A 12771-nucleotide genomic window follows, 5' to 3' on the forward strand; every position below is an offset into this window, starting at 1 on the left:
ATGGGCCTTCTCTAACTGAGTGGAAAACTTCACTCATGGTGCAAAAGCATCCCTTGCCCAAAGGCATTCTGGGAAGACTCTGCATGGATGATTGTGAAACCGTTCTAGTATCATGATGAAAACACTTACAGAGATTGAGAACTTTTTACTTCAAACTAAAAATGTGTTTTATCAGCTCTGAAAAGATAGAGCTGTTCAGCTTTACATTGCAGACTTTTCCAGGAACGCTATCAAGTCAAGACAGGTGATGAAAACTATAAAATGGTCCAAGGCTGTTGGTTTCCACAGTTTTTTATGAGCAACATTTTTGTTAGATTTTCAAATTCCCAGTAATGTCTACTAATCTGGGCTAAGAGTGGGTTAGTTTACTCTTAAATTATATTTTTTGGTGTGCTCAGTTTACTAACTCTCATGCCAGTGTCACATGTGTAAAAGATTTTCCAAGCTCTCATTTATTTATTCATTTTTTTATCATAACTCTTCATAATATGGTGAAATATGAACAAATTCCATGTATGTGGATGCTTTATTAGTAGAAGAATAATTACTTATCACTGAGAGGTTTCCAGCTGGTGAGCAGCTCCGCCCTCGACCAGCTGATGTCATCCACCCTTTATAATGGGCTCTCTGGCTCTGCTCTGCTTGACTTTCCTTTGATCTAAAAGCAGCGCTGAATAAAGCAAAAGCCAAGGCATCCAGAAGCATGAAGTGCTTAAACAACCGAGCTGAAAGCCATCTGACCGGACCAGTCGAGTGTGAGCTGGACAGCAAAGATATTGGGGCTTGGGTAAACCAGGGCTTCTGCAGCACCCCTCCACCTTTGGGCAGAGCCATAGGCACCATTTACAATCCTCAGCCCCTTTTCCAGGACTCCATGGACAGAGTGTACAACAACCCTGGCCTGTTTCAGGAAGGACAGCAATCAAGTGGACATGACCTGGAGAAGAAACAACAGGGCTGCTGCTTTTATATCAAACGTAGGTAGACAACTGAATTTTGCATGCCTTCTCAATAATTAGCTTATTAACAATTAAAGATGAGTCTCTGACATTTTGACAAAATCCATCATCACATAGAAGTACCCAGAAATCCAACCTGTAATTTCCTGTTAACCCTGCACACTTTGTCCTTAATCATGAGTCTGCAGCAACATTTAGAATGTTTCTACTTTCTCATATTGCCTTTAAATAGTTATTTGGTTATGACATCAGCAGAGCCTCCTTTTAACTTTGTTTAAATCAAGGTTATTATAGTTAACCCCTTCACGCCTGTTGTCACATATTCGATACATACTTTTATGATACCTCTGTCTAATCAATATGTTCAATAAATTACTCAAAAAAAAACTTCTGAATACAATCTGATAAATGATAAAAATGCCCTCAAGTGGATTACCAGTTTCCAAAAACACCTAATGAATGAAATGAGATACTAAAAATAAATTTGTTAAATTTTATGGAAATTTTGATTTTTTTTTTTTTAATTTCAGTAGAAATGAACATTTCAGGTTCAAAACATAAGAATTTTCTGGCTATTACTTGTGTTTCAGGCTTTAGGGGGTTAACTACAACTAACTAAATAACTTCAACTAAAATTCAAAAATTATTTTAGTTAACTACACTAAATCAAAACTAAGCTTTACCAAAAAAAAAAAAAAAAAGAAAGAAAACTAACTAAAACTGTATCGTATGCTTACAAAACTAACTAAAATAAAATAAAAAAGGAGACAAAATATCCTTAGTTTTAGTCTTCAACACACCCATACTGACTGGAACCTACACACAAGTCTGAGGAGTGTCAAATGGTCTGATCTGATTGGTTAAGACTTCACACAGTGGTAGTTTTATGTCTGGAGTTGTAATCAAACATCATCATTAAGTAAATACAATGATAAGGGAAGAGTCGCCTGTTAGAATATGTTTTAAAAAATGTACGACACTCACTCAGCCCTGACATCTATCAGTAAAAACTAAAACTAATGAAAACTAAACTACACTGAAATCAAACACAGATAATGAAAATGAAATAAAAAAGGAAACTAATAAAACAATCCAAAACTAATAAACCTTGGTTTAGACTCCATCATTTCTTTTGTTTTTAATACCTCACAATAAAAGTTGATTCTGATTATGAACCTGATTCTGACTCTGTGATGACATAATATCAGTATGTCATCACAGAGCCCCAATCAGGGGATTACTGACATGGTCGTTATTGATAATGATTATTGACATAATGATTATTGATTATAGGTATTATTGATAAAATGATTATTGACATGATGATTATTGATTACAGGTATTATTGATAAAATGATTATTGACATAATGATTATTGATTATAGGTATTATTGATAAAATGATTATTGACATAATGATTATTGATTATAGGTATTATTGATAAAATGATTATTGACATAATGATTATTGATTATAGGTATTATTGATAAAATGATTATTGACATAATGATTATTGATTATAGGTATTATTGATAAAATGATTATTGATAGAATGATTATTGATTATAGGTATTATTGATAAAAGGATTATTGATAGAATGATTATTGATATAATGATTTTTGATAAAATGATCATTGATAAAGTGATTATTGATATAGTGATTATTAATATAATGATTATTGATATGATGATTATTGATATGATTATTATTGGTATTATGATTGTTGATATAGTGATTATTTGTATTTTGATTATTGATATAATCATTATTGATAAAGTGATTATTGATTTAGTGATTATTGGTATAATGATTATTGATATAGTAATTATTTATAGGATGATTAATGATATAAGGAGTATAATGATATAATGATGATTGATATAGTGATTATTTATATGATGATTATTGAAAGGATGATTATTTCTATAGTGATTATTGATATAATGATTATTGATATAATGATTATTGATGCAGTGATTATTGATGTACTGATTATTGATATAATGATTATTGATATAGTGATTTCGATATAATGATTATTGATAGGATGATTATTGATATGGTGAATATTGATATAATGAATATCTTTCTAGGCCTATGGGGTACAACTCTGACTGAAAACACTTCAAACAACAGAGAACTGTTCATCAGAACCACTCTCCGGGAGTTACTGGTCTATGTCTTGTTTCTGGTGGATATCTGCCTCTGTAAGTGTCTGTGTGAATGTGATGTATGTGTGATATACAGCAGTGATTCTGAGTCAAGATTACCATGGTTCCATCCCTGGCACATGTTACATTAGTAAAAATGATGATTAGTACAACATGTAAATGTTTAGCTGCGCTGAAGACTGCTCAGGATACTCATGTATAGGGCACTTTGGACTGTTGATTTACACCCCCCCCCCCCCATTTAAAGCTTGCCACAATTGCCCTCTATTCCTGAGCCTGAAAGCCATTGTCTGACTATGCTGTGATGGTGAAAGGAACATGGCTATTGCCTTTTAGTGATAAGAGCATTTCGCCCCAACCTTTGTTGCTTTGTCTGCCTTAGATTTACATTGTTTGATGAGCCTATTTGCGTCAGGATAGTGTTCTTGCTCAACAAACAAATCCTGGCCTCTAATCTAGATCTTTCTGACTGCAGTGACATAAACGCAGCCACAGGTCCTCAATGAGGCCTCGTTTGTCTGCTAGTCTTATCTCAGACTGCTGAATGGAGCAACAGCTGAGTCTGAGCAAAGTCAGATAGCAATCAATAAACAATGATTACACTGTGTTTCAGTGACATACGGCATGACCAGCTCCAGCACGTACTACTACACCAAAGCCATGACTGACCTGTTTGTGAACACGGCCGGTGAAACTGGAGTGAAGTTTCAGTCCATCAGCACCATGACGGACTTCTGGGCAGTGAGTTTTCCTCTACATTCATTCAAAAATGAGACATGAGAATGAAACTTTAATGAGGTTTTGGTTTCCCTGCTGAAAAGCTTACCTGTCTCTGTCATACCAACAGTTTACCCAAGGCCCTTTACTGGATGGCCTCTACTGGACTAGATGGTACAACAACCAGTCGCTGGACAGTGGAAACCAGTCCTTTATCTACTATGAGAATATGCTGCTGGGAGTCCCCAGACTGAGACAGGTCAAGATAATGAATAACTCCTGCAGGGTCCACAGCACCTTCCAGGATGAGATGACAGGATGTTATGATGTTTACAATGAAAAGAAGGAAGATGAGCTCAGCTTCGGTCTCTTCAACGGCACAGCGTAAGCCTGCAGTTTTTCCTTCTTTTTTGTTTTTTATTTGCTTTCTAGAACAGAAAACAACGTTCTCTTCCTTCTCTGCAGCTGGACGTATCACACAGAGAAGGAAATCAAAGGTTCCTCTCACTGGGGTTTGCTGACCACTTACAGTGGAGCAGGATATTACCAAGACCTGAGTCAGACTAAAGAGGAGAGCACAGTCATACTGAGGGAGCTGGTGGACAACCTGTGGCTGGACCGAGGAACCAGAGCAGTCTTTGTCGACTTTTCCACTTACAACGCAAACATCAACATGTTCTGTGTTATCAGGTGAATTATAACTTTATTCTTGGCTCCAGATGGGACAATAAAATGACACCCATGGGTGTAGCGGGGGGGGGGGGGCACTGATTACCTGGGCCCCTGGTAGGGAGGGGGGGTGCTCCTCCCTTAAAAATGTCCAAATGGTATAGTCCAATGCTGCAACATCATACAAGCAAATTTAATTTAAACATATTAAAAATTTTGCTCATAAAAGCAATTATGATTCAAAAATACATTAAGAAGCATGGATATTTGTAAAAATGGCATAACATTTGTTGCTTGGCAAGCTGGTTAAGGGGGGCCCGTGTTAGTTTTTTTTCTGGGGGCCCTAAATCCCTAGCGACACCCCTGGTGGCACCACTGTTAACCCGCCCCCACTAAAAGAAATCCTGCAATTAAAAACCTGGAAAGGTTTCACCCCTATTTCTGACTGAGTCTCCTGTGTTTCTCAGGTTGTTGGTTGAGTTCCCAGCGACTGGCGGTGCGATCCCGTCCTACCAAATCAGAACGGTTAAACTGATCCGCTACATCACCTACTGGGATTACTTCATTCTTGGCTGTGAGATCTTCTTCTGTCTATTCATCGTCTACTATGTTGTTGAGGAGATTCTTGAGGTGCAAATACACAAGTGCTCATACTTCAGAAGCATCTGGAACATTCTAGATATTGTTGTGATCATGGTAAGAAAATGCTCCTCTCTATTTGATTCTTCCACGTCCTATCTCCAGCTTCACTCGCTATCTGAATATTAAATTATCCTCGTTCCTAGCTTGCCATTGTCGCCATCGTCTTCAATATTTTTCGAACTATCAAAGTTGACAACTTGCTTGACAAACTTCTGGAGCAGCCTGATATCTACGCTGACTTTGAGTTTCTGGCCTTCTGGCAGACGCAGTACAACAACATGAATGCAGTCAATCTGTTCTTTGCATGGATCAAGGTAAAGCACAAACATGTCTAACACTAGGTTTGTTTTTCTATCATCTCACTGTGTGCTTTCCTCTTTAGGTTTTTAAATACATCAGCTTTAACAAGACCATGACTCAGCTGTCCTCCACACTGGGCCGGTGTGCTAAAGACATCATAGGCTTCGCCATCATGTTCTTCATTGTGTTCTTTGCCTACGCTCAGCTTGGATATCTGCTCTTTGGGACAGAGGTCGAGTCTTTCAGCACCTTCATCAAGTGCATGTAAGAGGCGTCAAAAACAGTAGCTTAGGAGTCTCTATGAGCGGGCAGAAACAAATTTTTTGTTCTTTTTTTTTAAATGCAGCTTCACACAATTCCGGATAATTCTTGGAGACTTTGATTATGACGCTATTGACCGAGCTAACAGAGTCCTTGGACCAATCTACTTTGTCACCTACGTGTTCTTTGTTTTTTTTGTTCTGCTGGTAAGTCTTTAACACACCTCTCATTTCCACAGAAGCTGACCAGTGGATTGCAGTGTGCTAACTTAGCAAATACGCCCCTAGCTAGCTAACAGGGTCATTTAATTTTATCAGCTTAACATGAAACAGTTAACCTTGGATGGATACACCCATCTCCGTGTTTCTCACTGGTGAATCCATCTTGCAAAGCTCCCACCTGAACCATTTGGGCCCGCTTAGAAAGTGACAGGACCAATCAGTGACGAGGGGCAGTCCTTTTGAGCACGGCAGAGTTGTGACACCAACAAGAGGCCGGTGCAAACATGGTGGAAGAGATTAGCGTGGATGCTGCTAAAGCACCAGTTCTCTCAGAACTTGACAACATTTCTTGGTTAAAAGAAGAACAAAGAACAGCAGTTAGTTGTTTTCATTTCAAAAACAACAAAAGTCGTGTACTGACATGTCTACAGTTGCCCTGGTTCGCGTTATGCAGTTCTCTATGGAGTTTAGCCTAGTCAGTAGGGGTGCGGGTGCAGCTTGTTAGCGTCTACGTCACGTGTGTTGTTGCTCTGATTGGCCCATAAAGATGTGACAGATAGAACATTCATCCAATCACACTCCGAGGTTTTTTTTCAAAGGCTCCGCTCTTTCCCAAACGCTGTGTATTGAACATTTTCTGGATGGATGTGTGAAACAAATCCATCTGGTGTGTCAGGTTATGAAACAGTCAGATTAAACCATTTTATAGCAGGACTCACCACCTCCTCCTTCAGAGAAATCACAACCCTAATGAAAAAAAAATCGTCATTTATTTCATAAATCTTAGTTAATCAGTATTCTTGACTACCATTACACCATAAAGTCAAAAGAACACTTCAAAAATGTTGATATTTGGACCCTAAAAAGTAAAACCTATTGAACAAAGAGATGGGACAAAAGAAGCACATTAGAAAAGCACGTTCATTACAGAAGGATTTGCATGCATACATCTTATTTTACTCCATTTTCCCCAGATAGCATGGAAGTTTGGTAATTTCTTTAAGAATTTCCTTGTTATGTTGGGTAAACCAACTTTAACTCCCAACAAAAGGGAGATAAACAGGTAGAAATGCTAAGAAAAATACTGAAGTTTACTCTGAATCACAGGAAAACTAAAAATACATGTATGAAATTACTGTATGTCCACTCAGGGCTTCTGTAGATGGGTTTTTTGTAACTTTTTCCCCTGACACTCATTTGTGAGCCACTAGAAAGAGCCTTGCGACCCATTTTTGGGTCCTGACCCACCAGTTGAGAACCACTGCATAATTTTTTGCCCAAGGCACCCCTAAGGTCAAGCCAAAATCTCAAGGCACACCATATTTAAATCAATACAAAACTGACTTTTTAAATAATGTCAAGGTGGCCTATAAGGGAAGATAAAGGGGAGAGCTTTCTGTGACCCAGCCAACTGGCGGATCATGGAGATGGCAAAAGTGGGCAAGAGGTCTCAAAAATGAGTTAAAAGTGATGAAAAAAACAAAGTAAAATTGGGCAAAAAGTGGTAAAACGAAGTCAGAAATAGGTGAAAATTGGTACAAAAATGTGGCAAAATAGATCACAAGTGGCAGAAAAGTGACAAAAAGGTTTAATGTTGCTAAAAGGTGGTTAAAAGGGGTTAAATGTGATGGGAACAAGAAGGCAAAAAATGGTTAAACAATAGCAAAATTTGGCAAAAATTAGCAAAAAGGTAGCAAAAATGGGTTAAATGTGGCAAAAAGTTCTAAAAAAAAGTGGCAAAAATTAGTCAAAAGTGGGCAAATTGCTAAAAAGCAGCAAAATGGTTTAAGTGGTCAAAAGTAATGGCAAAAATGGGTAGACAATTTAGTTAACTTTGTTAAAAATAGCATGAATTAATAATTAATTAAACACCAATTTCAACCCAATAATAGCTTGCCATGCTTTTCAACTCTTAATGAGGTAACTGTTAGCCAGGATGCTAGCACCAATGCTACTGATCCAACACACATACACTGACATCATCAATAAATCACAACGCCCTTTCTCTGGGGCCTTTCAGGGGTCCAGCCAGATCTATGGGCGGGCCTGGTCACAGTACTCGCCATAAAGTCGTAGTAATAACGTATGGTACAAATTCTCACGGCACATCTAAACTTGCCTTAAGGCAAAATAGTGAGGCTTGCCACACCATTTAAGACCACTGGTTTAGATATTTCTGTTCACTTTTTCTTCTAAATACAAGGGAAGTGCTTATCTGCTGTTTTTGTACCTTCTAGAACATGTTTCTGGCCATCATAAATGACACCTACTCTGAGGTGAAGGAGGAGCTCTCGTCCCAGAAAGATGAGTTACAGTTTACTGACATCATCAAGCAGGTAGGAACGTCCGTCTGGGAGCGACGCCCTTCCTCTTTCTGGATAAAACTATGACATCAGAATGAATGGTGGTAGATGGGAAAGATAGGCTCTCTGGCAAATTAAAAACTTAAAATATAAAAACGGTTTAATAGTCTCTAGAGGCCCAAATTCAATGGCCAGTGAGTTAAACCTAAAAATGATGATCTTTAGAGGCATCTGTCCAACTCTCTCTTAAGACTAGAGATGTCCTAAAGCAGGGGTGTCAAACTCAGTCACAGCAGGGGCCAGATTCTGGATTCAGGACTGTCCTGAGGGTCTAACAGGGTCGCCTTTTTAACCAGAAAATGTCAACCTTATTTCACCAGTAATAAAATATGAAAAAAAAAAAAAAAACTTAGCACTGATGATGAATGATTTTGACATTTAAAAAGTAAAAAAGATAAGTTTAAAGGCTCACAATCTGAGAAAAGTACATTTATTAGTTCAGAAAGGTCAAAAACATAAAATTGAACTTTAAAAATAATGCTTTTAATGGCAAATATATTGGAAAGAAAGTCAAAATCATGAATTTATAGGGTCAAGATATGAAATGAAATTTGTAATCATGAAATTAAAAGTCAAAATATGATTAGAAATTTTAGATTACGAAGTCAAAGTTTGGAGTCGAAAATATAACATAAAATACAAAATAATTGGTTAAAAAGGTCAAAATATAAATGAAAAATGTAGAATTATACATATTAAAGCTCAAAATATTATATCAGAAGTCAAAATAATGAGTTGAAATGCTAAAATATGAAATGAAAAGTCAAAATCTGAAGTTTGAGTCCTATTTGTGAGATTCTAAATTGAAAATGTGAAATTAAAACACAAATTAATTTCTTTTCCCACATTCCTGACTTCTCATCTAAATATTTTAACTCCTTAGTTTTTCAGATTTTGTGACTTAACAAGGATATCTTAAATCATCAGGATAAGTTCACATTTTTATACCTGAGGAAATCTGCAGACCTCAGACTGATGGGCCAGTTAGAACAGAAATATGAGATCATCTTGCAGGCTGGATTTAACTGTTCCACGGGCCAGATTTGGGCCCCGGGCCTTGAGTTTGACACCTGTGTCCTAAAGTGTCCTCAGAGGCCTTGTGTGTGTTTTAACCATGAGTTAACATGGATATTCACATACTTGAAGTAAGAACATGGAATCCTGCTTTTCTCCTCTGTAGTTTCAGTCTGAGGTGTCAGAGCACTTCTTCAACACTCCTTTGTCATCTGAGGATGAAAAACAAATCTGACATTCCTTTATTGTTTGAAGTACATAAGGAAATGTTTACTTCTGTTATTTGTTTGTGTTGATGCTTTATAGTCTTTGGTTTTGGGGGTGTGTTCACTCTGAAGAGCAGGAAGTGACCTTTGACCTTTGCTCATGAATATATTTATGTAAAATCAGAAACATCACTGTGACAGTTAAAATTTTTTCCTCTTCCTTAGCACTACATGAAAACGTTTTCAAAGTTGAAACTTAAAAAGGAGAAAATATCAGATGTTCAGAAAGCGCTGCGATCAGGATCTGAAGAAATTGAATTTAAGGACTTCAGAGAAACTCTCAAAGAGTAAGTGAAAAAAATCTAACATAGCATAGCAACAATTCAGAGGCCTCACTGTCCTGATGTCTTGTAGGATGGGACACGCTGATCATGAAATTTCTGCAGCCTTTTCACGCTTTGACCAGGATGGGAACCAAATTCTGGACAGAGCTGAACAAGAGAGGATGAAAATGGAGCTGGAGGAAAAGAGGGTCTGTGTCATCGTCTATACATCACTGTTTTTTTAAATTCAATACTTTATTTAAAAAAAGGCAAAGCAGTTCGATGATTTCCTTTTTCCCCTCAGGATGCTCTTTCTGCTGAACTTAACAATCTAGGAATTATTTATGAGAAGGAATTACTTGAAAAGCCTCCTGTTGAGCAGAAGAACCAATCAGTTCATACCTTTGTGAACCAGGACAAATTTCTGGGGTTTGTTTTTGTTTTGTCTTTTTAATTTGTACTCTTTGAAATAAACGTCATGGCACTGGATGTGAAGTTAACAATGAATTCCTCTCCTCTCTCCATTAAAGGCTTGTGCAACAGGTGCTCCAGCTTGAGAGCTGCATGGCTGGGATCACATCCAGGATTGAGCTGATTATGGAGAAACTAGGACTACAGGAGAAACTGGGACTGCAGGAGAAAGCGAGTGTGACCAACAATGTTGTGAGCATGCTTACATGCTTAATCCTGTTGCAAGCATCAATCGTTTTATCTATTATTAGCTAAAATCTAGAGGGCTGTACCTTACAAATATGAGGCATATTAGATGCATTGAATACCCGAGTAAATACCAAAGAGCAACAGCTGAAGGTTGCTAAAAAAAACTTGTTTAAACTTAAAAATCCAAAATGCCTATTCAGCTCTATTTTCTGTGTTGATGGAGCACATTTTTAGTTTTGAGTAAACAGTACTCAAACATTCTAAGTGTTTTTTTTTTCATTGTTCCCAGAATGCCTTTGGGCATTAGACACTTTTGCACCATGAGTGAAATCACTAACTCAGTGAGCTAAGTCCCACTTGTAGGGAGCAGCTGTGATATCCTGGTTCGGTATGTTTTCTGGACTCATTCTCATCTATAGTCCCTTAATGTGGACCTTCTGAAGTCCAAAACATCAGTGACATTCAGTATTGAAGATGTGATAGAAATAAGGGAAAAATCCAGGTGATGAAGAACATGCAGCTTTACAAAAATAATTCACACATGTTGGATTAAAACAGGATATCTGTAAGAACGTTTCCACAGTGCATTTTAACTAAAAGTCAAGTCAAGTTAGCCCGACATAAATGTACGAGTAATGATTACTCTAAAAGTCTATTTCCACTACTTAAAAACCCTGACGTATCAGTTACAACAAAAACTCTGAGCACACTGATAAAAACATTCAGCCAAATCTACTTAGAAAAACCTAGGCAACTTTCTGTATACAATCTTTTTGTAGATTATCCAGATTAATCTTTATAAAAACTACTGCTCTGTTTTAGTTAAGAACAAAAAAATCAAAGTGAAATTTACTTAAATTTTCAAGTAGATTCAACAAGACTAATTTTAATTTAACTTATTTTTTATTTGAAATACGTGTAGTTTCAGTTAAACTCAGCTTGTAATAATGGCTCATGCTATCAATGCAGTTAAACACATTTATTTGCATTATATAAATTAGGATTCCCTCCTACTGCAGGTATTCCTTAGAAACGCCTTAAACAATGCCTGCAAAGGAAGTACCCACATGTTTCCACGTCTTCTTAAGTTTCCCTCATCAGTGAAAGGTTCAGGGAATTATTAACTTTTTGAGTGCAGACATAAGTCAGTCAGAGTCATTTTCAGGAAGTCCTCTTTTCACTCATGGTGCAGATGTGTTGACCATCAAAATCAACAATAGTCCATCAGAAAGATGAACAAAGGAATGCCAGCAGTGATCTCTGTACAACATTCAACATCTAAACTCACCTGAGCACATTTAAACACATCTAAACACATAGAAACACTCTGGCCCAGGGCATCATGGGAAAATTCTGCCTGCATATCCCCAGATTTGAGTCTCACCAATCTGATCCATCATCACTGCCATGCAGTTCATCTATTCCTGATTGTTAGAAAAGCCATTTATCACTAATCTGAAATACCCACAATGCATCACAGGGGACATTTATTCATGGATAATTTAGTTTTTTGTAGTTTTGAAACACAGAATGAAACATAGTAAAGGTAACAAAGTCAGGCTTAGTTATGTGGATAAACTTTGGAAGATTGGCTAACATTACCTAAATTGATTGTTGTTCAGGACAAAAATGCACACTGTCTTATTTTTAACAAAAGAAACTGACTACAAAAATATATTTACTTATGTCAAGCTGAAAACTTTTTTATTATTGATATCACAGAGCAGATCCACCTTTATTCAGTTTTACAGTGTGGTAGTGACACAATATGGAGAAAATGTTTATTTTGTAATTGAGCTAAACATCTTTTAATTCTGTTTTCTTTGTGAATTAAATGCTTATTACTATTTATTGTATTTGTTTTTTCCAGGGTGCTGAAGTTGCCTTGGATGGAGGCGTGCTGATCAGTCTGGATACAGTCTCATCAAGGAGAGTTTGCAACAACACCTTTTACGACTGCCATATGTGATCCATCTTTGAGAATCAGGAACAAACCAGCATCCTTTTGTGCCTCACACCACAATGAAAGGATTTACAGGTGAAAAAACAGAACTGAGTCGGCTTCTCCGACCTGCTGCTTTGGTTTATAACACACTAGTTATTTGGAGAAAACATGTAAACTGTGTGATGTTTATCAGATGTTTTTGCTTAGAAAACCACACCTAAATAAATCAGCTGTCATGGAATAACTTATATATATATATATATATATATATATATATATATATATATATAATATTGGTGTTGTGAAATATGAATATAA

The 12771-nt window shown here is 36.9% G+C and overlaps 1 protein-coding gene across 1 annotated transcript; it reads left to right on the forward strand.

Moving 5' to 3' along the window:
• The first annotated feature begins 703 nt into the window (after positions 1-703).
• Positions 704-12477, forward strand: pkd2l1 (polycystic kidney disease 2-like 1). Its single transcript, XM_041789757.1, has 15 exons — positions 704-977; positions 3055-3168; positions 3746-3873; positions 3980-4233; positions 4315-4539; positions 4986-5214; positions 5304-5474; positions 5543-5724; positions 5807-5927; positions 8180-8278; positions 9751-9872; positions 9940-10057; positions 10153-10277; positions 10379-10511; positions 12379-12477. The coding sequence occupies exons 1-15, from the start codon at positions 704-706 to the stop codon at positions 12475-12477; spliced, it is 2394 nt and encodes a 797-aa protein (XP_041645691.1).
• The last annotated feature ends 294 nt before the right edge of the window (positions 12478-12771 follow it).

The sequence above is a fragment of the Cheilinus undulatus genome, linkage group 6 (genome assembly GCF_018320785.1).
Source record: "Cheilinus undulatus linkage group 6, ASM1832078v1, whole genome shotgun sequence".
Classification (NCBI taxonomy): domain Eukaryota; kingdom Metazoa; phylum Chordata; class Actinopteri; order Labriformes; family Labridae; genus Cheilinus; species Cheilinus undulatus.